The sequence below is a fragment of the Megalobrama amblycephala genome, linkage group LG2 (genome assembly GCF_018812025.1).
Source record: "Megalobrama amblycephala isolate DHTTF-2021 linkage group LG2, ASM1881202v1, whole genome shotgun sequence".
Taxonomy (NCBI): Eukaryota; Metazoa; Chordata; class Actinopteri; order Cypriniformes; family Xenocyprididae; genus Megalobrama; species Megalobrama amblycephala.
Window position 1 is genome coordinate 52,299,713 of NC_063045.1, and position 26,880 is coordinate 52,326,592.

The following is a 26,880-nucleotide window of genomic DNA, read 5'->3' on the forward strand; positions in this document are numbered from 1 at the left end:
GCTTGATTTGAAAGTGACTTCTGTGCTGTGCTTCATACATCGCTACACTGTTGACTATTTGCTGGAATTTCACTGCATCTTTTTGTATTTTCCTACTTTTCCATAGATTTTCAGTGTAAATACACTAGACGAACATGTTTGACTGTTGCCCTCGCATGCGAATATTGCGACACGCTGTTCTAAAAATGCGGTACTCGCCCTCAAGTTAAAATAAGTTCAACCTCTCATGACCTTACATTTTTTCTCCATTCCACTGTTGTGTGTCTTGCGTTTAAGGGATTAACCCGAAACACAAAAACGTTCTTTGTGAACGGCACCTTACAGACCAATCCAAACATTAATGAAATGTCTTTTGCTCGTGAGATTTGCTTTGAATCGACTCAGTGTATCGTTGAGTTCGCAATTGACTCTTCACAAGAGTCATTTGGTTATGTCCATGTGTTCGTGAGGCTGACTGGCAAATGACATATCCACTAACTTCAGATTTCCAAAACCCCTACACTTTATGCCGATAGTCAGTATTAGTCTAATAATAACATATGTTTGTGTAAATCCCTTAAGATTTACAGTAGTTTTTACAGTCTGGGACATGTTGCAGGCTTACGTTAGGCTATGCATAAGTAGCAGCTTAACAGTTTCGATTAATTTGTGTGTGTTCTGAGATCTGAAGTACAGCAAGTCCTTTTTGCTGTCACACACAAGGCCCGGTTGTGACCCCTGAAGGCTTTCTGAGCCAGGACGTGTAATTATAGTCTCTGTCCTCCACCTGTCAGGCCCTGGCAATAACACAAGACAATTTAATTGAACAAGCTGCCTTTTAATCAAGCTACTTGCACTTCCTGTGGCGAAAGGAGCGTGAGCCCTTGTCACACATGCAACGTTATGTCACCTGGTAATAGAGTTTGTTATTTGACATGATTTTAAATGACACTATATAATAATAAAATAGATTTATAATTATGTATAGTCCTATATATGTGCATAATACACAAAAATTCATAACCGCATGTAGCTGGTGTTTATGAGCAGTTCAGGTGTGATGGAGGCTATAGCACAGGAAGTGTCTCCCGGGCTGTGTTGTGGTGTGTATATTAAACTTTAATCGTTCTTAACTTATTTATGGCTATATTTTTAAAGCCAGTCCCTGCTGAGCTTCAGAAGAGCTTTTCCTTTTCAAACATGTAGTTTACGTAATTGTTACGAAAAATATTGTTGTATTTTTGTCTTGAGCTGTCACCGAAAGCCTAGTAAACAAGGTCAATTTTGGTCTAAAAAACTATTTTCAAACAAAATCAACAGTGATTTTGTGTTAAAGCATAGGCATTAAACAGGCATTTTTGCACATGTATTTTATTTTCAATCATGACCCAGCGCATGAAAGCCAGCCAGTGCTATTGTGTCTAAAATACCTGTAACTAAAAAAAAAGATGTTTACTTGAGTTCAAATTTAAGCTGGATTTTTCCGGTTGAGTGGTCCAGATTGAAGGTGATGAATTGCACCGAGAACAGGATTTAGTGTTCCGCTCTCTGGATGAGCAGTAAATTAAAACTGTGTACTTAGTGGCCAACACTTTCCCTATAAAAAAAAAAAAAGGTCTGCCGTGTTACATAAATCCTCTGAAACGGCCTGAAGATTGGTTATCACAGCACAAAACACACACATTTAGAGGCTTAAATAACTGGGAATGTTAAAGGATGTATAGGCCAACCAGGTATGTCATTATTATCCTGATATTGACATGGATCTATTACAACATGTCTTTATAGAGACTGAAGTGAGTGTTGGCAGTCAGGTGCTGGAGGAGGGGCAGGAACGGATGCGAAGAGGACAGAACCAGAGCCAACACGCACTCATCCACATAAACACTGCTGGGCTTATTCTCACACAGCACCGACCTGGCACTGCACATCGTACAGACTAGACAGCAGGTGCAGACGGACATGCGCACGCACACACGTGCACACAGCAGTTAATGGGTGAATCTCATAAAAACCAGATCATATTTCACCCCAAATGAAGCAAGAATTATAAAATATAGTTTACATTTTTGAAGTCTATTTTTAGAATCATTAGGGAATATTCTAAAGAAAATTTTAATTAAGTTTAGCTTAATAAATAAACTTAATATATATATTTTTATATAAAGTGTATTTATAAATAATGTTATAATAAAGTTATTTGTTGTGTTGCTATTAATGTATGCTGATTTAAAAACATTATACAGTAAATTAAATAAAATATTTAGTAAATCGCCTTTTAGAAAAATTGGAATGCCATAAAACAACTCAAAAACTATGGAAGAGGATTAGGGCCAAGCAATAATAAAAAAATAAAACCATCTCGAGATTAAAGTTGTTAAATTTTGAGAAAAAACTCGTTAAAAAATCGTAAAATTTCAAGAAAAAAAGTCAAAATAAAATGTTGAGAATAGAGTCATTAAATTACGAGAAAAAATTTCTCGTAATTTAACGAGTTTATTCTCAACATTTTATCTCGACTTTTTTTCTTGAAATGTAACGATTTTTTTCTCGTAATTTAACGAGTTTATTCTCAACATTTTATCTCGACTTTTTTTCTTGAAATTTAACTATTTTTTTCTCATAATTTAATGTTTATTCTCAACATTTTATCTCGACCTTTTTCTCGAAATTTAACAACTTTAATCTTGAGATGTTTTTTTTTTTATTATTATTGCTTGGCCCTAACCCTTTTCCGTACTAAAACAGTCTAAACTAATTTTTTAAAATAATTAAAAAAAAATCAGCTTAATTGTCATGAAAAAAGTAACCTAAATTTAATTTAACACAAACATTTTTTTTATATTAAATTTTTTTTATTATTATATTTTATTTAATAATTCTTTTTGGGCTCAAATCCAGAACCTCAAAATCTAAAAAAAGTTTTTTGAAATCATGTCACATTTTTATGAAAATTAACAATACAAAGTTAAGTATATATATATTTTTTTAACAAAGTATATGTATAGATAATGGTATAATAAATGTATTTAATTTATGCTGATTTTTTTTTTTTTTTTTAAAGTAATACAGTAAATAATTTAAAAAAATGTAATAAATCACCTTTAAGAAAAATTGGAATGCCAGGAAATAAAATAAAATGAAAAGTCCAAATAACTTTTCTAAAAGTCTATAAAAGTTTTCTAAAAGTCTAATAAAATAAATAAAAGTCCAAAAGACCTGGAAAATAATTTTCAAAATAAATGTTTAAAAAAATCTGTCATAAATAATACAAAATGTAATTCATCACATATTTTTAGGTCTATTTTTTAGACCTTATTCACAGCATATTTGAGTTTTAACGGGAATCAAAGCGAGGCTGTGAGGAATAGACATCTCTTCAGCGGGTTGTAGTTATTTAATGTGATTGTTCTGATGAAACTGCAAAAATATCTTTCCAAGAAATTTCAGTTGACCCAAAAAAAAAAAAAAAAAAAAAAAACTCCGGACAACATGAGCTGTGGAAAATTATAAGTGGTCCTGTCATGGCACTGCTCTGAAAAAGGTCTATTATATCTTAAATTATGTTTTTTCATTAGATTTTATTATATAATTCTTATTTGGGGGTGAAATTGGACATGTAATTTTATTTATTTTTTGTACACTTTAACACATTGCAATTTATGTCACAAAGAAAAATAAAGCGTATTATAGTATCACGTCATTTATTTCTTCATGTTTTAATTTAGATAAATATACATTACATTCTGTTCATATACTCGTTTGTTTTGAGTCCCCCCCCCCCCAAAAAAAAACCTTTAAAAACATGCTAGAGAAAGAAAGCAGTAAACACACCACCCTCTTGCTCATATAAAACATAAAACATCAAAATAGGGACATTATTATTACAGCACAAAGAACAGCATTAGATTTACATTGAATAGTCAAGGAACACCGATATCATCGTTTTAGACTTTGCAGAGGCTATAAACATGCTGGAGAGGAAGCAGAGGGGGAAAAAAGTAGTATTTGTATAAAGCACTGACCTGTTGTTAATTCTTAAGCCAACAATTATTAAACAGCAAAAGCAACGCATTACTCGCAGTACACTTTTCAACAAAACATTCAACAGACTGTACTGAGCGAAAGCTGTACATGCAAAGAGCAACACTGTGACCTCAAATTAATATAACTGCATCACTCCCCAGCTGTTGAAGATGTCATGACATCTATTCACAACATAAACGGTGCGATTTCCCAGCTGCTGCCGCCGCCACAACAGTCTGAGCTCGAACCAAACCACACGAACACTGGAGCAGTTCTGATGCACGATACGACCTGGGGCTAGAAACAGACTTGGACCCACCTGAGACTTTGGTTTAAGTTTGTAACTGCCTTTTATTTGAACATCTTATAGGAGTTAACATGGGTTAAAAAAGGAAAAAAAAAAAGCAAAAATGGGAATGTAGCATTAATAAGTTCATAAGTGCTTGTAACTGAGCTGTGTAATAACTGCTTATTTGAAATATATAAAAACACACATCCCTGTCAAATTATTTGAACTTGTATCAGCTCCATGTTCCCTTTTTGCAGACATTTAGTCAATGTAAACATGTTTTGGGTATAGAAAGCTATGCTTTGTGGACTAGACAGCTGAAGTGGGGGTATAAAAAAACCTCACTAATATCTATATCTCTCTCTCTATATACACACACACACTGCACAAAGAATAAAGCCACATGAATCGGTAACAGAGCAGCACCTGTATTGACATTCTGACTCAATGTGCCAAAACACTTGAACCCAGTTATTAACTCAAAGAAACAAAAAGAAAAAAAAAAGTGGTGTTTGGCAACTCCCTATGATTTTATGACAATAAGCAGCATTGCAAAAGTAAAGTAATGTAGTATATAACTGTAATATGATTATCTAGTTATGGACATTTAAATATATACACCTTCAGCTTTATAACGGAATGTTACGCATTTCACAATGCAGAGAGAGAAAAACACACTTTTCTTTCCCATCCTGAAAGTTGTGTTTCTCTTAAATAACATATACAGTAGCACATATATTCCTGTTCTATCTGAACATAAAGTAAGTGCACAGACATAAAGAGCACATTCAGAGCCTGATGACTTCAAGACATTTCTGTAGCGCTGTGGCAGATCACCTCTCTGTGGTCTCTCCGGACACAAAGCTCAGATCATCAGGGATCAGCTGCTCGCCTGAGAACGACACACAGACAGGACTTCAGCAGACCACACACAGGCCGCTGGAACAAAAGTCATAATACTGGAATATTATAATAAGCTGGTGCACTGTGGCCACCCACAGAGATAATCAGAGACTAAACAGGTGGCTGACCTATTTTAAACTTTAATAAAGCACGTAATTACATTTATCCATCATACAGGCCGTGATTGAGGGTTTCCCTAATATACAATTAAAAGGGGAGATACTATAGGCAAAATCATGATTTTGCTTGGATTTAACAATTTTGACTTTCTGTAGAAATTTACATCTTCAACCACCAAAATTTTAGAAAACATGAACACTAATCCTCAAACTGAATAAACATTAAAGGATTAGTTCACTTCAGAATTAAAATTTCCTGATAATTTACTCACCCCCATGTCATCCAAGATGTTTATGTCTTTCTCTCTTCAGTCGGAAAGAAATTATGGTTTTTGAGGAAAACATTCCAGGATTTTTCTTCATAGTGGACTTCACTGAAGTACAATGAGCTGAAGGTCCAAATTGCAGATTCCCTGCAGCTTCAAAGGGCTCTACATGATCCCAGACAAGGAATAAGAGTGTGGAAGGAATAATGCTTGTCTTGCACTAGCTCTGAGTTTTTCGCCCTATCACAGTACTTCCGCCTATGTCATGCATGACCTTTCCAACGTGATTACGTAATGCGTGGCGCATCACAGAGCTAGTGCAAGACGAGCATTTGTGGTTAAAAAGTATATAAATATTCATTTTGTTTAGAAAATGACAGATTGTTTCACTAGATAAGACCCTTATTTCAAGTCTGGGATCGTGAAGCTGCATTGAAACTGCAATTCGGACCGTCAACTCGTTGAACCCGAGTGAAGTTCACTATATGGAGAAAAATCATGGAATGTTTTCCTGAAAAACCTTAATTTCTTTTCGACTGAAGAAAGTAAATCAGGAAATTTTAATTCTGAAGTGAACTAATCCTTTAAATATTCATGATTAAGTAAATTAGCATTGTTTTTTGCTTCTTTAATTAAATCTTAATAAATTTAATTAATCTTGTAACTGTCAGTTTGTTTGTTTGTTTGTTTTTTTTGGGGGGGGTAATTTAAAAAAAATAAAAAAAATAAAAAATATATATATATATATATATATATATATATATATATATATATATATGGACAGACAGGATAAATAATTTACATAAAGATAAAATCTATCAAACTTTTTAGGTGCACTTTAGGAAAAAAATTAAGTTGAAAACAAAGTTAAAATTAGTACTAAAAAGAGATTAGTATTACTTTTGTTATAAACGAGCAATTTTTCGATTTTTTATGAGATTGAGCCTAATTTACATATGTAAAAGAATGTAAAAGGTAGATTATTTAAAGTATTTAAGCCTTAAGATAAAAAAAAAAAGATAATGAAAAAACAACTTCAGTCAAGCGTGTCCAAACTTTAGACTGGCAGAAGTGGTTGAACTAACAGTGTCAGTGAAGGGTGAGATATACACCTGGGCAGGGTAGTACTCTGGTGTCAAACGCACAGTCTCCAGCCTCCAGAGCCACAACCTCTTCCTCATTCTCGTTCTCCGTGTCACAGTCCAGCTCGCTGTCACTGCTCATGCTCGGCAGCACGTGGTGAGGCTGTTTCTGACTGAGGAGACCTGAGGACAGACGGCCATGACTTTATATGAACTGGCAGATATCAGTACTGAGAACACGTGTTTTTCTGTATAAGTTGTGCTTTATTTCCTTTGCAATCAAGCATCAGATAAGGAAGTGTTACTCATGAGCCTCTTGGCGGTAACCTCAGGCCTTCTGGAGTATTTAACTGGTGATTAACTACAATATCCTGGGAACACTTCTAATTTTATGTGCCGTTGAATGACAGTGTGTTCCTTCACAGTGTGTGCAATGACTCATTGATGCAACACAAGTAAAATGTGCTGTAGTGTAATTATTACTCATGTTTTTGAGAGCGGATCTTCATGTCTCACCTTCATCAGGGCGTGAGGAGGAAGAGGACGATGGCTCAGTCAGTGACAGCAGTGACTGATGGATCTCACCGGCACTCTCTTGATCACAGTTCAGAGAGCTGTCCGTCAGCAGGCCAGGTCTGAGGGGTACAATCTTATCAGCATGGTAAAAATAAATAGATAAATAAATAAAAACATTGTGTATCATGCATAAAATATATATATATATATATATGCGCAAAATAAAATAAAAAAAAATAAAACAGAAAACGAATATTGGAATGCCGAAAGTCATTAAGTGTCATGGTATTTTACAAACCAGTACAATCATAACAAAATAAAAAAGTTTAGTTAATGCCATTTTGTATGGACAAAAAAAGCTTAAAAAAACAAAAAAACAAAAAACAAAACATTAGCATGGTGAACACCATTTTGTGTCATGCTTTTTTGTGAAAAAAAGAAAAAAAGAAAAGAAAAACTAATCCAAAGAAAACAAATACCACAAAACAGTAAGCAAAAAGTAAATAAAACAAAACACAGAACAAAGCCATTAAGCCAAATACTGGCATGCAAAGACATTAAGTGTCTTGGTATTTTACATGAAACCAACAAAACAAAAATTTGCCTGGTGAAAGCTATTGTATGACAAATATTTAATGTAAAACCAAACCAAACCAAACAAAAAAAACAAACAAAAAAGAAAACAAAAAACAACTAATCAAATCAAACCCAAAAACAAAGCAAAACGGTAAAACAAAACTTAAATAGCACCAAACATTAGCATTGTGAAAGCTATTGTGTCAATAAAGTCTCTTTCATTGAGTGAATACAAAGGCCATCCGGTAATTTATAGTATCAGAATACAACTCAACAGGTTACAATAATGCTAATGAATGTAATGACAAATTAAAATCCTCGCACCATTACTGAGGATCTCATCAGCATTTAAATGTCTATTCTACGTATAAAAACTGCAACCTTCAATCAAGCCCAATTACTGGATTTGTTTCTGAATGGATACACAATTACGTAGTGATGCCGATGGCTTGTTTCTGTACATTACCCAACGACTGGACTCCTGCGCTGTTTGGTGGCGGGTGCGGACGCTCCATTGAGAGCTGTGATGCTGAACAGGTCTGAAGCTGAAGCTCCGTACAGCAGCTCCTCGTGTTTGGAGCCAGAGGGTTTATCAGAGGAAGAGGAGCCGCTTCCCAGCGAGGGAGGAGAACTCTGCACACTCCGTGCTTTCAGGGAGCCTGCAAAACACAGATAACGTCATTTCAGACGATCTGAATACGCCCTGAAAGCTTCCCAGAAGTCTTTGGGCTTTTCCCCCAAATTAATCTTTTCAGATTATTCCTCGCTATTGTTGCTTCTAGGGATGGGCAAAACTAAATTTTCAAAATTGACTAAGTTGAGCGTTATCTCAACGGCTAGTTTAGTAGTCAGTCTTAAGGAAGTCCTGTAAAAAAATTGGCCTAACCAAACATGGCCTCTTAAAAAAGCAATACTTATGGTGCAATATGCTGAAAAGCGGCAAGATAAACCAGTCAGATGGTGGACGACTTGTCTACCATGTTGACTGTTTCTCATTTCATTTCAATAATCACAAGATGAAGTGTAGTCATGTACAAACCATCCAAGGAGGAGGGTCCCTCTCTGGGACACAGAGCAGGTTCAGTAGGGGACTCTCGCCCTGCTCCTCTCAGCTCTTTCTCCCCAGCATCCACAGCCCGGCGCAGGGACAGTCCACCCAGCGCCCCCACACTCTCCTGCTTAGGAGAACCAGCCTTCTTCACTCCTAAAACAAAGATCAAAACAAAGCCAGGCTGAATCTACAACAATATACACTACCGTTCAGAAGTTTGGGGTCTGTAAGATGTTATTATATTTTCGTCTTGTATGCTCTTGATCAATACAATAAATACAGAAATATTGTGAAATATTACTACACATAAAAATAACTTTTTCCTTTTAATATATTTTAAAATGTAATTATTCCTGTGAAGGCAAAGCTGAATTTTTTTTGCAGTCATTACTCCAGTCTTCAGAGTCAAATTATTCTTCAGAAATCACACTAATATGCCGATTTGGACATTTTTAATAGAGATGCACCGACACTATTCTCTTCATTTCATCAACTTGTTTCGGAGTAACTGGTATCAGTTACAAACAAACACATTACTCAAATTAATATTAACACATATTAATTAAATTCTGAAGACTAAATTAATATTCTTAACTTTCTGAATGTTAATTTATATAATTACTATTAATATTGAACATCAAACTGGTTTCTTAGCATTTTCTTTACACAAAGCCCAAATGCAGTGCATTTTCTTTTGATTGACAGGATATATCGGCCCTGACTATCTACTGATAACCCTTGGTGTGAAAATTTGCTTTTATCGGCCAATACATCGGCGAATCTCTAATTTTTAAGTATTATCAATGTTGAAAATATTTGTTCGGATTAATATTTTTTGTGGAAACCGTGATACATTTTTTTTTCAGAATTCTTTGATGAATAGAAAGAACAGCATCTATTTACAAAAGTACAAAAAAAGTTCAATATATCCTGTAGATGGTAAAGTTGGACTAATATCAAAATCTTGATCTCTCTATATCAACACTAAATGAAAACCTTAAGCAAAAAATAAACAGCCTCATTTTTGACATTTCCTGAAGTGTGATATTCTATACTCCATCCAAAAATACTTTACACAGCATTTTGCTAATTATTTAACAATCATTACGCAAACAGTTTTAGGAGCTCATAATAATTTTAAAGACTACATGGATTTAAAAAGGCACGTAAATGACAATTTCTCATACAGATTCATAAAAGTTTAATCTAAAATCTAATCTAAGATCTAATCTTCATGTTAATAAAAAACAGTGGTTGTGTTACGAGTCCCACCGCTCTCCCTCCCACTTTGTTTACTGTCCTCTCTCCGATCGTACTGTTTGAATAAAAACAAAAAATAAATCTGTCATACCACTGCGAGAGTGTCGTGATGAGATGGGTGCTTTGAAGAGCAGTTCACTGGGTTTGCGGCTGGGTCCCATCTCTGAGTCCATGGAGGGGCCCTGCTCATGGTTTGAGGCTCCCTGAGTGGAGACTCGACCGGCTCCACCGCGAGCTTCCAGCTGCCCTTTCACGTCCGACATCTTACTGCGCACTTCTGCCATCTGAGCCTTCAGTCTGATCAGGACCCCTGAGTCTGGGGCTGAACGACGCACCGCCTGAGGACGACGCTCACGCTCTTTACGAGAGGGCACAGCAGCAGCTGTCAATCAAAAATGTAGTCATGATGAATCATACCAATTTTAGATGCTACAGTCATTTTAAAGTGTTATTGAGTTCACTATATAATTGCAATCTCCATTTTGATGACATCATTGACACCTTGGCTCTGGAGGAGAGAGGTAGGGGGGCGGGGCTGCATCCCCCACAGTGACTCCACATGGCTGCGATCCTTCAGGTCCAAGAGTTGGATGAGGATGACCGGGTCGATCTCCAGGAGGCTGGCTGAACTTGCACCTGCCCCACGCCTTGAACCCCGGGCACAGGCACCAGAATCTCCTGACCAACAGGGGGAGACAGTTAGAACAGAGAGGACTTTGCTTTACACAGCTATAATCAGTAGGTTAGCATGTAAATGTGGAAGTCTATCAAAATTGTGAGAGAGTATTTGTACAGTACAGTAGATTACATCGCAATTTGTAGCATAAGGATCAAAAAGATTCACCTACAGAAGTACTTAAGTTTAAAGGTGGGGTATCCGATATTTCAAATACACTGTTTGGAAGTTGGTCGGGCCGATACCAACAACAAACGTTTGTTCATCAACTCCGCTTTATTTTTTGTGAAGCATTTTGTTGCGCGTCAGCTGTGATACACAGACATCCACTCTCGTATTGCGTGTGTAACAGTGGCTAAATAGTGAGATTTGTGCAGGTAAACCACTGCAAACTGACGACCGCTATAGAGAACACTGCGTTTAGCGTCATTGACAGTGCACTCGCCTCGCATGCCAGCAGCGGACAGGCCAGGTTTGAGACCGCCTCAGAGCAGGGTAGTAAGGATTGGAAGGTGAGTTTTGGAGGCGGACCAATGAAGAGAGGGGGGGGGGGGGTTTCTTTGGATTGATTTCAAATATCAACAATGTCCAACAGCGTTGTTGAAAAAATGGATACCCCACCTTTAAAGACTTCATGTCATTATTTAAATTACATTTAATTAAATTAAACAAAGGAGTGCATAATACACTTTTGTACACAGTTTTACTGCTATTGGTATTGACTACTCAAATTGTCATCTATTATCAGATTAGTGAATAATCATTCTCATTTGGACTATACACCAATGGATATTGCCAATTTTGTTTTAAAAATTTTTTCTGAATGCATTTTAAAGGTCCCGTTCTTCGTGATCCCATGTTTCAAACTTTAGTTAGTGTGTAATGTTGTTGTTAGAGTATAAATAAAATCTGTAAAATTTTAAAGTTCAAAGTTCAATGCCAAGCGAGATATTTTATTTAACAGAAGTCGCCTACATCGAACGGCCAGTTTGGACTACATCCCTCTACTTCCTTCTTTAATGACGTCACTAAAACAGTTTTTTGACTAACCTCCGCCCACAGGAATACACAAGAGTTGCGTTTGTAGAGTGTGTTTGTCGCCATGTCGTCGAAACGCTGTTATTTTCATCCCGCAGTCCAATCACCGGGTCTGATTCCGGCTCAAATTGATAGGGTAAAATTAAAGACATGTTTACAATAACACTGAGCGCGTGCATCTCCACGTTATGGTAAGAGGCGTGACTTTTCCGGGCACGGTGCGCTCAGAGCTGTCGAATCACAACACAGGAACCGTTGGCACAATCAGAACTCGTTACGTATTTCTGAAGGAGGGACTTCATAGAACAAGGAAGTCATCAGCCCGTTTTTATGACAGTGGAAACAGCGGTATACAGATAAGTAAATTATGTGAAAAATACTGTGTTTTTTTTCACACGCGAAACATGAACACATGTTATATTGCACACTATAAACACAATCAAAGCTTCAAGAAACCACGTAAAACGGGACCTTTAATTGTCCAAAATAGCTTAGGAATAATTGATGATGTACTGTTAAATTTATATATATAAAAAAATAAATGACAAAAAAAAAATGCACACCACAAGTGGTAATGTGTTTATGCAAATAATTTAATTTTGTATATTAATAATTTCTCAGCATTAGTGTGTTATTTTAGTTTTATTAATTATACTATTTTAAATTAACTTTTTAATTGTAGTTGCAGTTTTAGTCATTTTTTGTAAAAATTTTTTTTCATTTTTATTAGTTTTTTTTTAAATTTCCATTTAGCTTAAATGCATTTCTATTTCAGTTTTAGTTTTAGTCATTTTAGTGCATCATCTTAAACAAAAATTTTTAAATGTTGCCTTGGCAATTACCTAAAATAAATTAAATACAAGTTTTTCATCTATATATATTTATATTTTATATTATTTCAGTATTTTTTAAATACTTTTAGTTGAAGTCCCCATAAAATCAAAATCCCCCTCCCCTCCAGCAACCTGTCACTCACATTAGATAACAGCAATTAGCAAACGACAACAATCCAACAATCCAATCAATTTCCAAAGGACAAAATGAAGTCCCGTCCTACTTTTTTTTTTCCTCGTTTGAGAAGCTGTTTCACTTAAAAGATGATTAAAACATGATCGCAACTTCTGTTTGATGAAGACTTTAACAATAACACTGCTCAGCTGTTTCAACTCTAAAAACATTATAGTTCAAGTTTTTAGGAAATTGAGTGAACACTACCAGTGTTTCAGAAGAAGCTCTAACAGGGTTTTAAACTGCAGATTCTGCAGTAAATCCTCAAAGTCTGATATGGTAATTTGGCTCGGTTACATCACTACAACTGATTAACAGGGTGTTGCAGTCGATGACACTTCAAAGCCAAGTGTTTCAACACACCAGATTGCCATATGCATGACACTCTCGTTTCATTAGAGATACAACATTATTAGAATCAATGAGGGGCGCTTGGACGGAGAAAATCTGGTTCACCTGTTGCCCCGGCAACATCATCGGGTAATTCACCTTCCTCGAGGTCTAGATTCCCGCTGTACTCCACGTCATTCTCACCAGACCTACAACAGATGGAAACAATTCACAGTTGTATTATTTCTCAACTACTAGTGGAATGTCAGCAGCAAGTAAACAAATCTACAATGCATAACCAGATCAGCTCTAATATTTGATGTATGTGTGGAAAGGTTTTGAATGATTAATTGGAATCCCAACGGAGCTAAATGAGGCGTGGTCGGGCATTATGTCCCTAGCGTATCGCCACATGCTTTAAATAGATGAGGATTCATTTGTGTGGCTCCCCCTGTTAATATTGAGAAGTGGTACGGTCTGAAATAAGCTTCTCCACAGGGGGTGTTGATAGCGTTCTGCTCCAAGCTTACTGCTGAATATGTATGTATATGTGAGTATGTGTGTGTGTGTGTCTGTGTGTAAGGGTAACACATGAACCATTGTCTCAGGCTAAACCGTGTGATGACTCAGTCCTCTCCAGCGGTTCTTTGCGCTTATCCACTACAGTATTTATAGAAGCTGAGAGCTACGACTCCACACGGATACACCGAATAAATGTTTACTTGCCCTGCTAGTATTGCACTGGCCCCACCAATAAAAATGATCTTTATATAGGGTTAGGGTATATCATTTGAATCTATTCTGGAAAAATCTTGAATTTTTTTTTCCAGGAAAAAGTGACAAACCGCCTACTAAATGGTCAACCACTGCGCTAAAACAAGCGTGTATGTACATTGCCGGGTATGTGCGGCTTTAAAAGAAAAAACAACAACATCCAATCGAGACATTTGAATAAGCACATTTACATGCACAAGACTTCTCTGGTTTGCCTGACTGACATCAGGATGCATGTGAAGCACATGTGAAGAACACGTGAAGCGCATCCGAAAAGCTTAAAAACATTTGCTACGAGTTTTAAAAAAAAGCTTTGGAGCTTTTTTTGCTTTATGATGGAAAATCTGTTCAAATACAAATGATGAAAAATCAAATCAAGAGGTCACGGGAAATGCATTTGAGATGATAATACCAGGTGTAAACAGTTCCTAACCCCATAATTATATCCTGAGGAAGTGGGCTTCTGACATTTGGGCACATGGGCACCTTTACAAAGCACATACAAAACACTCGAGCAAATGGAGTCAAAGGTGTGAGAGAACGTGCGTGGGCCTGAGAACAAGAGTGCACGTATGTGTGTGCACGCTGGAAAAGACAGAGACTGTGAGAACGAGCATTTGTAAGCAGGAGGTAGAGGCTCTGATGACTCATTCGTCTCATCTGGTTGGAGCAATGCGTGTTTGAGAGCCGTGTGAGCGGGCGGTAGCCGGCAGCATGAGCAGAAACATGTGAGGTTCTGACTCCAACACCTCACTACAGAAACACGAGCACTCTCACAGAGCCTACACAAGTCAAAGCTGCCAATAGTGCTCATTTTCTCAGATCGTGATAGGACAGGACAGAAAGAACAGCTCTACTCTGGTTAAACACAGAGTGCGAGGGGCTGCCTGTCACAAATCTGGTATCAGCCCTAATTAAACCGTGTTTTCCAGCCAGGGGGAGGATACAGCTGTTACCCTCTGGCACACAAAGCACCATCTCTTATGCAATAATCTTAGTACACTAGTATTTACCACACCATGAGGATGTGACCTAGCAAATGATGAGTACTGTTTTAAGGGGGGGGGGGAGAAAAACGCTATTAGAGCTGATCACGATTTTGCCAGAAACACTTTCAATAGATCTACATTATCTACATACGTACCACAGTGAAGCTTGTGACTTTCATCAAGTGCTGTTTTCCATCAATTACTATAAAATAAATATTATAAAACAAAAAATAATTCTGACTCTAAAACCTGATTGGATGAGTCATATATAAAGCTAATAATAATAATAATAATAATATCATCATCTGATTTTACCTGGGTTAAAGGAAATAGTTCAGGCAAAAAAGAAAATACTGTCATTATTTATGCGGGTGGCATGCTGTGTGTGTTTTTTTGTTGTTGTTGTTGTTGTTGTTTTTTTTCAAATAAAAGAATCTCCAAGCCGCATATTTCTATATGAAAGAAAATTAATGGAGACTGCCAAGCTCCAAAAAAAGAAACAAATAAAAAAGCAACATAAAATAGTCTATTTGTCTTCCAATGCGCTATATTACAAGACGTCTGAAACCAACATAACAGTAAATAAATGCTGAGAGAATTCCCATATTTTGGGTGAATTATGCCTCTAACATCCATGATAAAATCACTAAGAGTCAAGTTGTTCTGCTTTAAAAGCACATTCTGAATTTTTAGTAAGGCTGTTTTTAAATCTTACATACATGGTCTCTTCGTCAATGTCATTCTCCTCCGTGTTACTGGTGGCTGTTGAGCTCCCAGAGGTGCTACTTCCATCCAGAGGATTGACATCTTCATCTCCAGTTAGACAGTCCACCTCCAGATCCCCGTCAGACAACTCCTAACATTGCATCAACACATCATCATCAAACTGATCCTAATGTGCTTAATATTACATCAAATGGCTCCAAGCACGAAAATGATTCAAATTATGTGGCTGTCAGGGCTGCAGGTTCACTACATTACATTTGTATGTAGGCTTGTTTTCTTTAGGGATCACAAAGAGTGTAGTCTGATTTGAATGTTATATGCCTAAAAGCATATACTGTCAGATGATTATGATGTAAGAGAATCAAAGATGTTCAAGATGTGGCTATGATGAAATGATGGATAATATCTTATGGGAGTAAAAAACTTTTCTAGTTCTCAAAGGGAAGAAGAAAAACATTGAACATTTTATTGCTAAAATGAAAAAAAAAAAAAAAAAAAAAAGTAGCTATAAATGTCATCACGCTGCTCTCGCAGGCCTTACATTAGAGTCATCATGCTGGGTCTTCTCTTCATCCTCATCTTCCTTGGTCCCTACTGATGCTGCCTGACTCCCTTCCTCCAGTACGGAGCTCTTCCCCTGACGAGAGTCTCTCCCGGAGGAAGTCGTGGGGCAGAGACGCCGATCAGGTGGAGAGGAACTCCGCGACTTCTGCCGACGGAACAGTTCTATGGCCAACCTCTGAAAAGAAATATACCAGAACATAAGCAACACAAGATACAGAAGGAAAAAGTGTTTCTTAAAGTGTTAGTCCACCCACAAATTTAAATTCTGTCATCATTTACTCAACCTAAAGTTGTTACAAACTTGCATGACTTTCTTCTGCGGAACACAAAGGATGAGATTTTGAATAATGTTGGAAAGAAAACCGTTTCAGTTCTATGGAAATCAATGGGAGCCATTTTCTTTCCAACATTATTCAAAATATCTTCTTTTGTGTTCCACAGAAGAAAGTCATACAGGTTTGGAATAACATGAAGGTGAGTAAATGATGACAGAATTTTCATTTTTGGGTGGACTATTTATTTAGTTCATCTTAAAAACATTAACAGGCATTAAATGTTATAGCATTAATATTACATGAACAGCAAATGCATTCATAAATAAATTCATGTCTGTATAGAAGAAAGCTAAACAGTCATTACAAATTCTGTTCAAGTATGAAACAATGCAGTTTCTTCTAGATAGATCCTAAGGAGATAATACATATAGCGGCGTCTTTAACGCTCACCTCTTTTAGGTTGTTGATCTGCTGAATGTAACTGGACTGGGCCGACTCCAGCTGAGTTATATACCAATACTGATCTCTACACTTCTGAAAAAATGTAGGTGATCGCACTTGATACCTGTGACATTAATGGAAAAAGTAGAGCTTGAGAAACGAACAAGACAGCATAAACTGGATACACCCCTGGATTGTGTCCGATACATTGAATGGTTATTCTAAAAGCAGAGGAAGTAGTTCACACAGGACCTGCTCTTGCATCCATCTGAGTTGGAAGGATGTCTTTAAGTGTTTCAATGAGTCTTACCTTTTTTTTCCAGTATATTTTGGCATAAATGCAGCGTGTAAATTACTTGTTTTTGAAAACACATAGGCTATGGTTTTATCTGTGTCAACAGGCTATAATAACTATCACAGGTACAACAAAGTAAATTAACTGACTAATATTGAAATTAAAGGGGTCATGAATTGAGAAATCTAACTTTTGACATATAAGAGGTCATTGTACTATAAAAATATCCTGTAAGTTTCAGAACTCAAAACTTCCTTGTTAGTCCAAAAACAGCTTTTATTGAAACCAAGCTCCCAAAATGTCTTGTTTCGGACTTTGTCTCAGTATGACATAAAAGTGCAATGAAAGACCACCTCTGCAGAAGATCAACGCACACGTCTACATCATTGCCTCTTTAGCCCCACCTACTAATTCATGCATGCCATGTAGTAGTAAATATGAGAGAGGCGCAAACACAGGAACACTCCAGCAAAAATTATGTTTTTTCTGCATTTTTCCACAACTTGGCACTACAAAACGTCTTGTAATCCTCAGTTTTTGCATGACCTTCCTTGTATTTTAACAAAGTTCAGTAAGACACTTAGTTTTTTCGCTTCATTTTACATTTTCTTTCACTTTACTGAAAGTGGTGAACGATGAATATAAGAACAACAGTGCAACAAATGATGGTACTTTCATTCATAATTCATTTACACGAAACACCATAGTTTATCCTTTGTCAACTATAATGGAGTTAACTCCAAGTACCTTAACTTTATTTGCCACAACCAAGACTTATAAAGCATATGTAATATGCATAAATGTTTCACAGTTGGCAAATGTTTCAACTATATAATGAGAAAAACCCTAGTCTTAATTTCAACACTAATATAATATAATAAAAAACAATACAACCTCACAAATACATAAGAAATAAATAAGAATAAATATGATTTATTACCAAGCTGTCACAGACTGCAGTATTCTTAGTATATGAGGTGTAGGTTTGTCTTTTGATCTGGGATCAGGAACATGTATGGCGAACATCTGAGGTTTTCAAACAATTCCACACAAGTGTAGCGGGAACATTCACAATTATTTTAATATGCAAAACCCTGTGTCCACACTGGACGCAACTGTTGCAAATCAGATTCAGAAATAGAACAGGGCATCAATTTCATGCCGCATCCAGTGTAGACAGCATTACTGATTATAATGGGTTTTATTTGCTTTTGTCATGTCGCGTCAAGCCACTTGCATCTGGTGTAGACACGGTGTTACCCAATCATAGCTTTGGGAGTTTAATTCAAAGTCTTGAATGTGGCACGCCTATCAAAACTGTGTTTCAAAGAGGGTGAAAAACAGGACAGAAAATTGTCTATTACTTCTAAATTAGGATGTTTTTTATGCAAAAATCTTGCTAACATTATAAGTGGACCTCAAAGAACAGTATAAATTAAAAAAAAAAAAAAAAAAGCAGTTCATGACCCCTTCAATTCTAAAGGAGCTATTAGAGCAATAAAATGGTCTAACATAAATATGCAAGCTCGCACCTGAGCACAAGAGTATCAGTCTGCATATTCAAGTATCCTTCACTGGCGAGAAGGTCCAACCTGAAGAACCTGTTATACCCCCAGCACTCGCCCACCTCAAAGTCCGATGCAAACTCTCGAATGATGTTTTTAGTGGGGTCACTGGAGGCCTGATGGACCATCTCCACCCTGTATTCATATCTAGAAGGAACACAAAGATATAGGCATTAAAAAAGTTATTTGTGAGACTATGCAGCAGGATAAGAGGACAAGAGCAGGGAGCCTACTTGGATGTCTCAGGAAGCCCCGCAGACAACTCCAGAAAAACAGAGAGATAGTTTCCCCGAACAACTCCATTGCCATCCTAAACCACAAAAACAAAGGCTGTGAGAAAAGGTAGATTTGAAAAAAATTTAATTTTAAAGGTGCCCTAGAACCAGTTTTTACAAGATGTAATATAAGTCTAAGGTATCCCCTGAATGTGTCTGTGAAGTTTCAGCTCAAAATACCCCATAGATTTTTTTTAATTAATTTTTTTAACTGCCTATTTTGGGGCATCATTAACTATGCACCGATTCAGCGCGCAGCCCCTTTAAATCGGGCGCTCCCTAATATCACTAAAAATATAATGTAATCATGGATCATGTCAGTTATTATTGCTCCATCTGCCATTTTTCGCTATTGTGCTTGCTTGCTTACCTAGTCTGATGATTCAGCTGTGCACAGATCCAGACGTTAATACTGGCTGCCCTTGTCTAATGCCTTGAACATGAGCTGGCATATGCAAATATTGGGGGCGTACATATTAATGATCCCGACTGTTACATAACAATCGGTGTTATGTTGAGATTCGCCTGTTTTCCGGAGGTCTTTTAAACAAATGAGATTTACATAAGAAGGAGGAAGCAATAGAGTTTGAGACTCACTGTATGTCATTTCCATGTACTGAACTCTTGTTATTCAACTACGCCAAGGTAAATTCAATTTTTGATTCTAGGGCACCTTTAATTCGTCTCCATGTTATATGTGACAAACTTACCGGATAAACCTTCAACCTCCAGCACAGGCCTGATATTTGGAGCGGGGGGCTGTAGACAGGGTCGGCTCTCTGCCGCAGAGTACTTAAGGCAATGAAAAATTCAAGTCACGCAAGAGAACTAATGCACCATTTAAGAAATAAATTAATAAGATAGACAAAGGGAGGGTCATTACCTGAAGTTTGCCAAAACAAAAGTGCTGGAGTCATAGGCTGGGACCAGCTCACTGAGAAGAAATGAGATATGACTGTGTGCAATTTATCTCGCAGATTGAAATGGGAAAGTCTATTCAAGAAATGTTAACCACAAACTTTATTTCATTTATAAATAAAGAAGCATTATTTTAAGTGAAGTAGCGTACTGTGCTGGCCTACAAACTAACACCATGATTGAACGGCTCTATAAGCCTAGAGGGTTTTTTTTTTTTATTACAGGTGTTCGTGTTTATTCATTATTCGCAGTCTGCCACAGAGAGCACAAGACATCAAGTTTACTAAGATCTCATTGCTGCATGAAGTGGCAGTATAACAGGTACGGTATCTAAATGTGAGTACCTGGTGAAGTCTGGTGGGACAGGAGTGGTGACAAAAGACTGCATTGGCTTCCTGTGAACCTGCTGGAACATGAGCAGGATCTCTGGACTCTTAGAGATCAGCTCGCTCTTACTGCACGAACGCAGCTGTAGGGTGTAAGCACACGTCACACTTTAATGCTATTTTTTTCCATTACAAAATAATTCAATCAACATAATGTAAGTGAAAAGTTGAACTGAAACTTTAACATAAATTTTCAGAATAACTTAATTTTTTTACTAAATTTGATTTGACTTATAACTAAATTTGTTTTAGTAATAGTGCATCTGAAAGTACAATTCTTATTTAATTTTATACAATTATTATAACTTTATTTCTCTGATTGTCTCAAACTATTATGTTACTTATACACTGCTTTCACACACCTGATGTTCCACTTCCTGCAGCAGAGACTCCAGCAGTTCTGTTTCCTGTGTCAGAGAGGTCTTCTGTCCTGTGGGTGCAGCAACACTACATTAGACAAATATAACCTCAAAGATCAGGTCATATGAAAACTGTCAGAAGAAAAGCAGGATTGTACCCATGAGCGTGATGAGTTTGTTCTTAAGCTGATTATCGAGCCGAGCAATCATCATTTCCACAGCATTCCGGATTTCCCTCACCCTTTCATCCTTCGCGCCACGCACCGCCTCAACGTTCTTCTCCTGAAAAACAAATAAAATGTGGTTAAATTAAAAAAAAAAAATCTATATTTTATGGCCAAAAGTATGTGGACACCCAAACACACTCCCACACACTACCATTCAATATTTCACGCTCAGTAAGATTTTTTTTCCCCCCAAAATGTAATACTTTTATTCAGAAAGGATGAATTATATTGATCAAAAGACATTTATAAGATTAGAAAAGATTTATGTTTTAAATAAATGCGGTTCTTTTGTTCTTTCTATTCACCAACAAAAATGTTTTCAACATTGACAAGAAATGTTTCTTGAGCACCAAATCATCATATTAGAATGATTTGTGAAGGATCATGTGACTCTAAAGACTGGAGTAATGATGCTAAAAATTCAGCTTTGCCTTCAGCACCACTACTTACACTTCTGGGAAGACTTCCCACTTGATGTTTTTTGTCCATGTAGTGAGTCTTGAGTATCTTAAATTTGATGTGGATAAATTTGTTTTGTGCTGTGGCGCCCTCTATTGGAAAAGCACCTTATGTAGGATTCAAAAGTGAGCTATAATCAGTAACTGATGGATTTGTGTGGGTTTCTTGGCATCCTGGAGTTCTACATTATGTAAAACGCCTTCAACAGCACTTGTCAAACCAGGAATATATGTAATTAGATAACATTTGATTTGTCATTAGTACTTCCATCTAAAAAGGCATTTGTGGCTGGTAAACTAGCATCCATTATGAACTGTCAACTCAGAAAACGTCTAAATTGCTCCGAGTGGGCGTCGATGAGAAGCAAGGGTGCCTACCACTTCTTGAACCAGACTAATGAGCTCCATCAGCCGGCGCCGCAGCTTAGCCACCTCCTCGTTCACCTTCGTCACATGCTGCTCGTAGATCTCGGCCAGGGGTTTGAACGTATGACCTCCATGCTGTGGAGAGGAGGAGATAAGCAAGTTCCTGTTTGAAACAAACTAACATCCGTTAACATTAGGTGCAGTATTGATAATTTCCTCCTAAGTGTGACCAGTCATGTTTCATCTCAACACATTGGGATCCGAGGAGGAATTGACACCATACACGTAATCCACCAGCCTGACTAATGTGTTTTGAAGACAGAAACACATACCATGCCTCCCCACAGAGCGCACTGGTGACAGATGCACTTCTTACAAGTCCAGCAGAACACGCTCAACTTTTCATGATGGTTCTCACACCTGTTACGGTGAGAGAATGAAGGAGTGAGGAGAGAATCACTGGCATTGAGTACACTAATTGGTCACTTAGTCATTTGATAAAATGTTAAAATGCAAGGAGACTCCATCCCAGAAATTAAAAACCCAGTATTCTCTCAGTGGCATTTCTTTTTTTCCCCTATAAGAAAACATTTTATCGTGCCTATTTTTTGCAAGTAAAAATGCCTTCTGTCTAGATATGTTTACTTTAAATCCATGATAAAAAAAATATGATTACATTTTAAAAGCTGTAATAATCTAAACAAAGTGTAAAAAAAAATACTTGAAACAATACTTGAATTCAATATAAATTTCACACTATTTAAATAAACTTAAATAAATACATTGTAAATAGAAATATTAATTATATAGACACTCCACCATTCAAAGGTTTAGGGCCAGTATGATTTTTTATGTTTTTGAACGTAGTCTCTTATGGCAAGATTGGATTTATTTTATCAAAATACAGTAATATTGTAAAATATTACTACAATTTAAAATATCTGTTTTCTTTTTTAATATATTTTAAAATGCAATTTATTCCTGTGATGGTAAAGCTGAATTTTCAGCATCATTACTCCAGTCTTCAGTGTCACATGATCCTTCAGAAATCATTCTAACATGCTGATTTGGTGCTCAAGATATATTTCATATTTTATTATCAATGTTGAAAACAGTTGTTTAACATTTTTATGGAAACAGTGATGCATTTTTAGGAATTTTTGGTGAATAGAAAGCTCAGAAACAGCATTTATTTGAAATATTAAAGACATTTATAATGTTGCAAAAAACAATCTGTCACTTTTGTTCAATTTAATGTAGTGTCCTTGCTAAATAAAACTATTAATTTCTTTCTTAAAAAAATAAACAAACAAAACAAAACACAAAAAAAACATTATGGCCCAAACCTTTGAATAGTAATGTATATAGTGAAGAAAAAACACAGTACTGCCACCATGAGGATTGTATTGATATTCAGTGTGAATAAGTGTATGGCTCACTTGTCTTTGTCGTTCTCCTCATGTTTTGTGAGGTTGCAGAGCTGCAGTGTGTCCAGTTGTTGAGTCACTTCCTCTGCCCAGCGACAGTTGACCAGTTCCCTCAGCTGAAGCGGAGCTCTGAATTCAACATTTAGAAGTTTTATTAGCCAAAAGGACCATACACATTTATTATTATTCACACTTTAAAAAAAAAAAAAAAAAAAAAAAAAAATCAAGAGAAGATTCAAGTTGGTTCTGCAAAACTCTGTCTTTGCTATTAAATCATTTTGATATTTTTTCAAATCAACCAAAAATGAGTATCAGGGATGAATCTGTTCCAGCACTCCCAATAAAGGCTTTGAGCTTTAATTATAGAGCTCTAGTTTGAACACACTTCAAAACTGCTTTGGCAATTATGCAAGTGTGTTTCTGTTGCCAAATATCAGGTGGCTCTGGTCCAGTTGTCTAAAGTTGTTTTGAATGCAGTTTTTTTATTGTAACTAATCAATGCTTCCCTGAAATGATCTCATTCCTTGAACTCTAACAATAGAAAAATCAATACTTAATCCTCTAGATTTACTCCAAAGACTGTCAGAGCTCAAAGCATCATTTGAAGTTGAAGCTCAGAACTTACCGACAGTGGGGACACTGAGCTCTCTGTTCAGTCAGCCATCGCTGCCAGGAAGAGAAACAGAAGAACAAAATTTACTCATTTATAAAGGCTAGCTTGGCTTATCGCCTGAATCAGTAATATATCAATTATTAAAATACATTTTAAGAGTTTTATTTGTGGGATTCTTCTCAACATGCACTTGGAAAGCATCTAAAAAGGAATGTAAAAAGCATCGAACCCCTTTTGTCAAAAACAACTATAATCTTTCAGATCCTGGAGCCAGTTGCATAAACTTAGCCACTATGTTAAGACTACCACTTGAACAACTACCAGTTAGCCAAGGAGTAAACAGTTTTACTTTTCCTTTTCAAAGTAGACCAAACTACCTTTTTATGTAGCCGACTTTAAAAAGTTAGGACCAGTCTTGAGGAAAAAATGAGTTGGCTAACTTTTAAAGACTAGTCCAAGCAGTTTATGCAACCGGATACAGATCTTGAGTTAAAGTGAAGTGTGTAATATTTCCAAAAAATACTTTAGAAATGTTTTTAAAACAAATTCCCTGTATATGAATTTACTCATGTCCTGTCAAGCCGAAATAAAGAGAGCACAGGGAGCGTTGATTAACTGACAGGGTGAGCTACTCTAGGCTGTGTGTAGATGATCGCTGTGTTGTTAATGAGTGTGTACATGTTTGCTCACCCGTATGCAGCTGAAACAGCAGAGTTTGGAACAATGAGGGCAGAGACGGGCATCGCGCAGCTTTTCCATGCAAATGAAGCATCGGAAGACTTCCGCAATGCTCTGAAGAGGGATGCAAGAAATGAGGCAATTCAGACAAACTTAAGAGGGACAGTGGTCTGTCAACTTTTAAACGACATATAAAGAACTTCTTGATAGATGACACATGAACACGACTTTATTAGCGTAATACTAAAAATATTCACAACAATATACTTACAGTTTATGTTCTTAAAATGAATATTCTGTCTTCATTTACTCACCCTCATGTAGTTTCTTTTTTTTTTTATGTGCTTCCAACTTGTAATATAACACAAAAATCTTATGGATCTTTTCTGTAATTTGGTGCTTCTCATAAACATATTACAATTATATCTGATAAAAGAGTATGATCATAACATGACATTAACTATCCACATAACATTATATTAAAGCTGTGCATTACTGCCATATGGACATTACTTTGATACACTCATCTCTGGCTGATATAGAATACTTCCTAAATTGTAACATCAAAACAAGCATTTTTTGTAAAGCTGCTTTGGAACTATATTCATTGCGAAAAGTGCTATACAAAAAAATTGAATTGAATTTGGGAGTTCTAAATCAGTTCTGTTATATTGACAAGAGAGTGTCAATATCAGCTTTTGTGTTCCAAGGAACAATGAAAGCTATTCACATTTGAAGGACATAAGGGTGAGTAAATAAAGACAGACTTTTCCTGTTTGGGTAAAGGTTAAATTTAATGTTATGTCAAGTTTTCGTCCCTGAACAAAAAGCAACTTGGTGCCTGTTAATATAAAACACACACACAGTAAACATACCTCAACACTCTGCTCATCCATCTCAGCCAGTTTGACTTCTGACAGCCAAATATATCTGACGGGAGAATCCTGGTGCTTTCACTGAGGTAAAAACAGACAGCAGAGCCCATTTAGATGCTCACATTTCGTTAATGAAGACTGATGATTTAGCAATATCATGCACACAGTCTGCTAGTCTACTAAAAGACAGTCTATTTCCCCAGATTGCTATAAACATGTCTGGCAGCGCAGAGCTGATGTGACAAGTGGCAGAAGACATTCATCTGTATGAGCTTTACTGTTTATGACCGCAGATGGCCAAAACATATAATGAAATAAACACAGAATATTGAATGAACTGCCAAAATGCTGCAGGATACATCTGCCAACATCAACTGGAGGCCTTTATGGTCTTATAAAGCACATAGCTGTATCAAATACAAGCTTCCAGTGGTAATGGTTGACTTTGAAAATCAAATAACTCATAAACCGTCAATATAACGACCAGTTCAACTAATAACAAACACTGTCATGCATTAAATATGCATGCAGAGACAATATTTGAGCACATTCAGCAAGAAAATTTTTCATGTGCGAGCACAAAACTCAATGCCATTGCTGAGAGGACATGAAACGATTGATAACCTGTTCAAATAAAACATTATCGCAAACACACAATACATACTAGCAGGTGATGTAGCACAGTTTAGCATATTAGCAAGTTAGCTAGGGGGGTTGCTCAAACTCTATTCACCATGCAGGAAAAAACTCTATTAAAATGCATTTACCTTTTAATGTCGCACTCAAATCCGTCAATCCGACTGTCTACATCAAGCGCTATTAATTTAGTGTTTTATGAACGGGTATTGTAGCATCAGACTGCTTGTTTATGGACTAGCACCGAATGGAGCGCCTATATGTCAATGTCAGTCACCATGGGAGACCGTGTCAGTCACCATGGGAGACCGTACCCACCAATCGTATTCACTGTTGGTAGCCGATGGAATTAGCATTAACCAATTACAAACGCGTATATGGAGTGGGCGGTGCATTTAGCGAATTGACACGCCCATTCGAAAGCGCCAACATCAAATATTTAATTCATGACTCTTCAGTTTTGCCTGTCCTGTTTTAACCGTTTTTCTAACTAAATACTGATATGTTATTATGTCACATTTAGAAACGTATATTAAATTGATGCCCGCATATATGTTTTCTATGGTAACAGTAAAAGCTGAAACAGTTCAAACTAATAAAGTTTAGGTGTTTTTGTCAAATGCTACTAATGTTAACTCATGCAATACATGCTATATTAATGCTAAAAATAACCAAACAAAACTTAATGGTACATATTGACTGAATAATGAGTGCAAATGTAGAGTACTTGCATAGTAAATGAAGATTTCACTTGAACTCTCCTGAGAGACGCCGGCCTACATTCTATACTGAGAACCTCTGGAGGCCTGCAGTACAGAGGAACCATCGTACGAGACTCAGGTTTGGTGGGGCCTCAGATCTGTTATGGATCTGGTGGCTCATTAAATGAGCCATTTTCAAAGTCCCCTATGAAT

At 36.6% G+C, this 26,880-nt stretch overlaps 1 protein-coding gene across 1 annotated transcript; it reads right to left on the reverse strand.

Moving 5' to 3' along the window:
- Window positions 1-4,336: 4,336 nt before the first annotated feature.
- On the reverse strand, window positions 4,337-26,269 carry trim37 (tripartite motif containing 37). Its single transcript, XM_048180795.1, has 25 exons — window positions 26,098-26,269; window positions 25,331-25,411; window positions 24,468-24,569; window positions 23,790-23,830; window positions 23,177-23,293; window positions 22,070-22,157; window positions 21,750-21,872; window positions 20,845-20,968; window positions 20,690-20,757; window positions 20,286-20,410; window positions 19,907-19,957; window positions 19,734-19,815; window positions 18,982-19,058; window positions 18,716-18,895; window positions 16,898-17,012; window positions 16,150-16,347; window positions 15,602-15,738; window positions 13,246-13,328; window positions 10,569-10,745; window positions 10,159-10,449; window positions 8,796-8,960; window positions 8,223-8,415; window positions 7,181-7,299; window positions 6,695-6,847; window positions 4,337-5,186 (listed from the first exon to the last, which is right to left on the reverse strand). Exons 2-25 carry the CDS (start codon window positions 25,349-25,351, stop codon window positions 5,128-5,130), a joined length of 2,889 nt encoding a protein of 962 aa, XP_048036752.1. The 5' UTR covers window positions 25,352-25,411; window positions 26,098-26,269; the 3' UTR covers window positions 4,337-5,127.
- Between the last annotated feature and the right edge of the window lie 611 nt (window positions 26,270-26,880).

Coding starts and splice junctions, on each gene's coding strand:
- trim37 (XM_048180795.1), bottom strand. CDS start 25,351: ATGGATGAGCAGAGTGTTGAG. Junction 22,158..23,176: donor GAGGAGAACGACAAAGACAA/GTGAGCCATACA, acceptor TCACCGTAACAG/GTGTGAGAACCATCATGAAA. Junction 5,187..6,694: donor CAGAGTACTACCCTGCCCAG/GTGTATATCTCA, acceptor TGTCGTTCTCAG/GCGAGCAGCTGATCCCTGAT.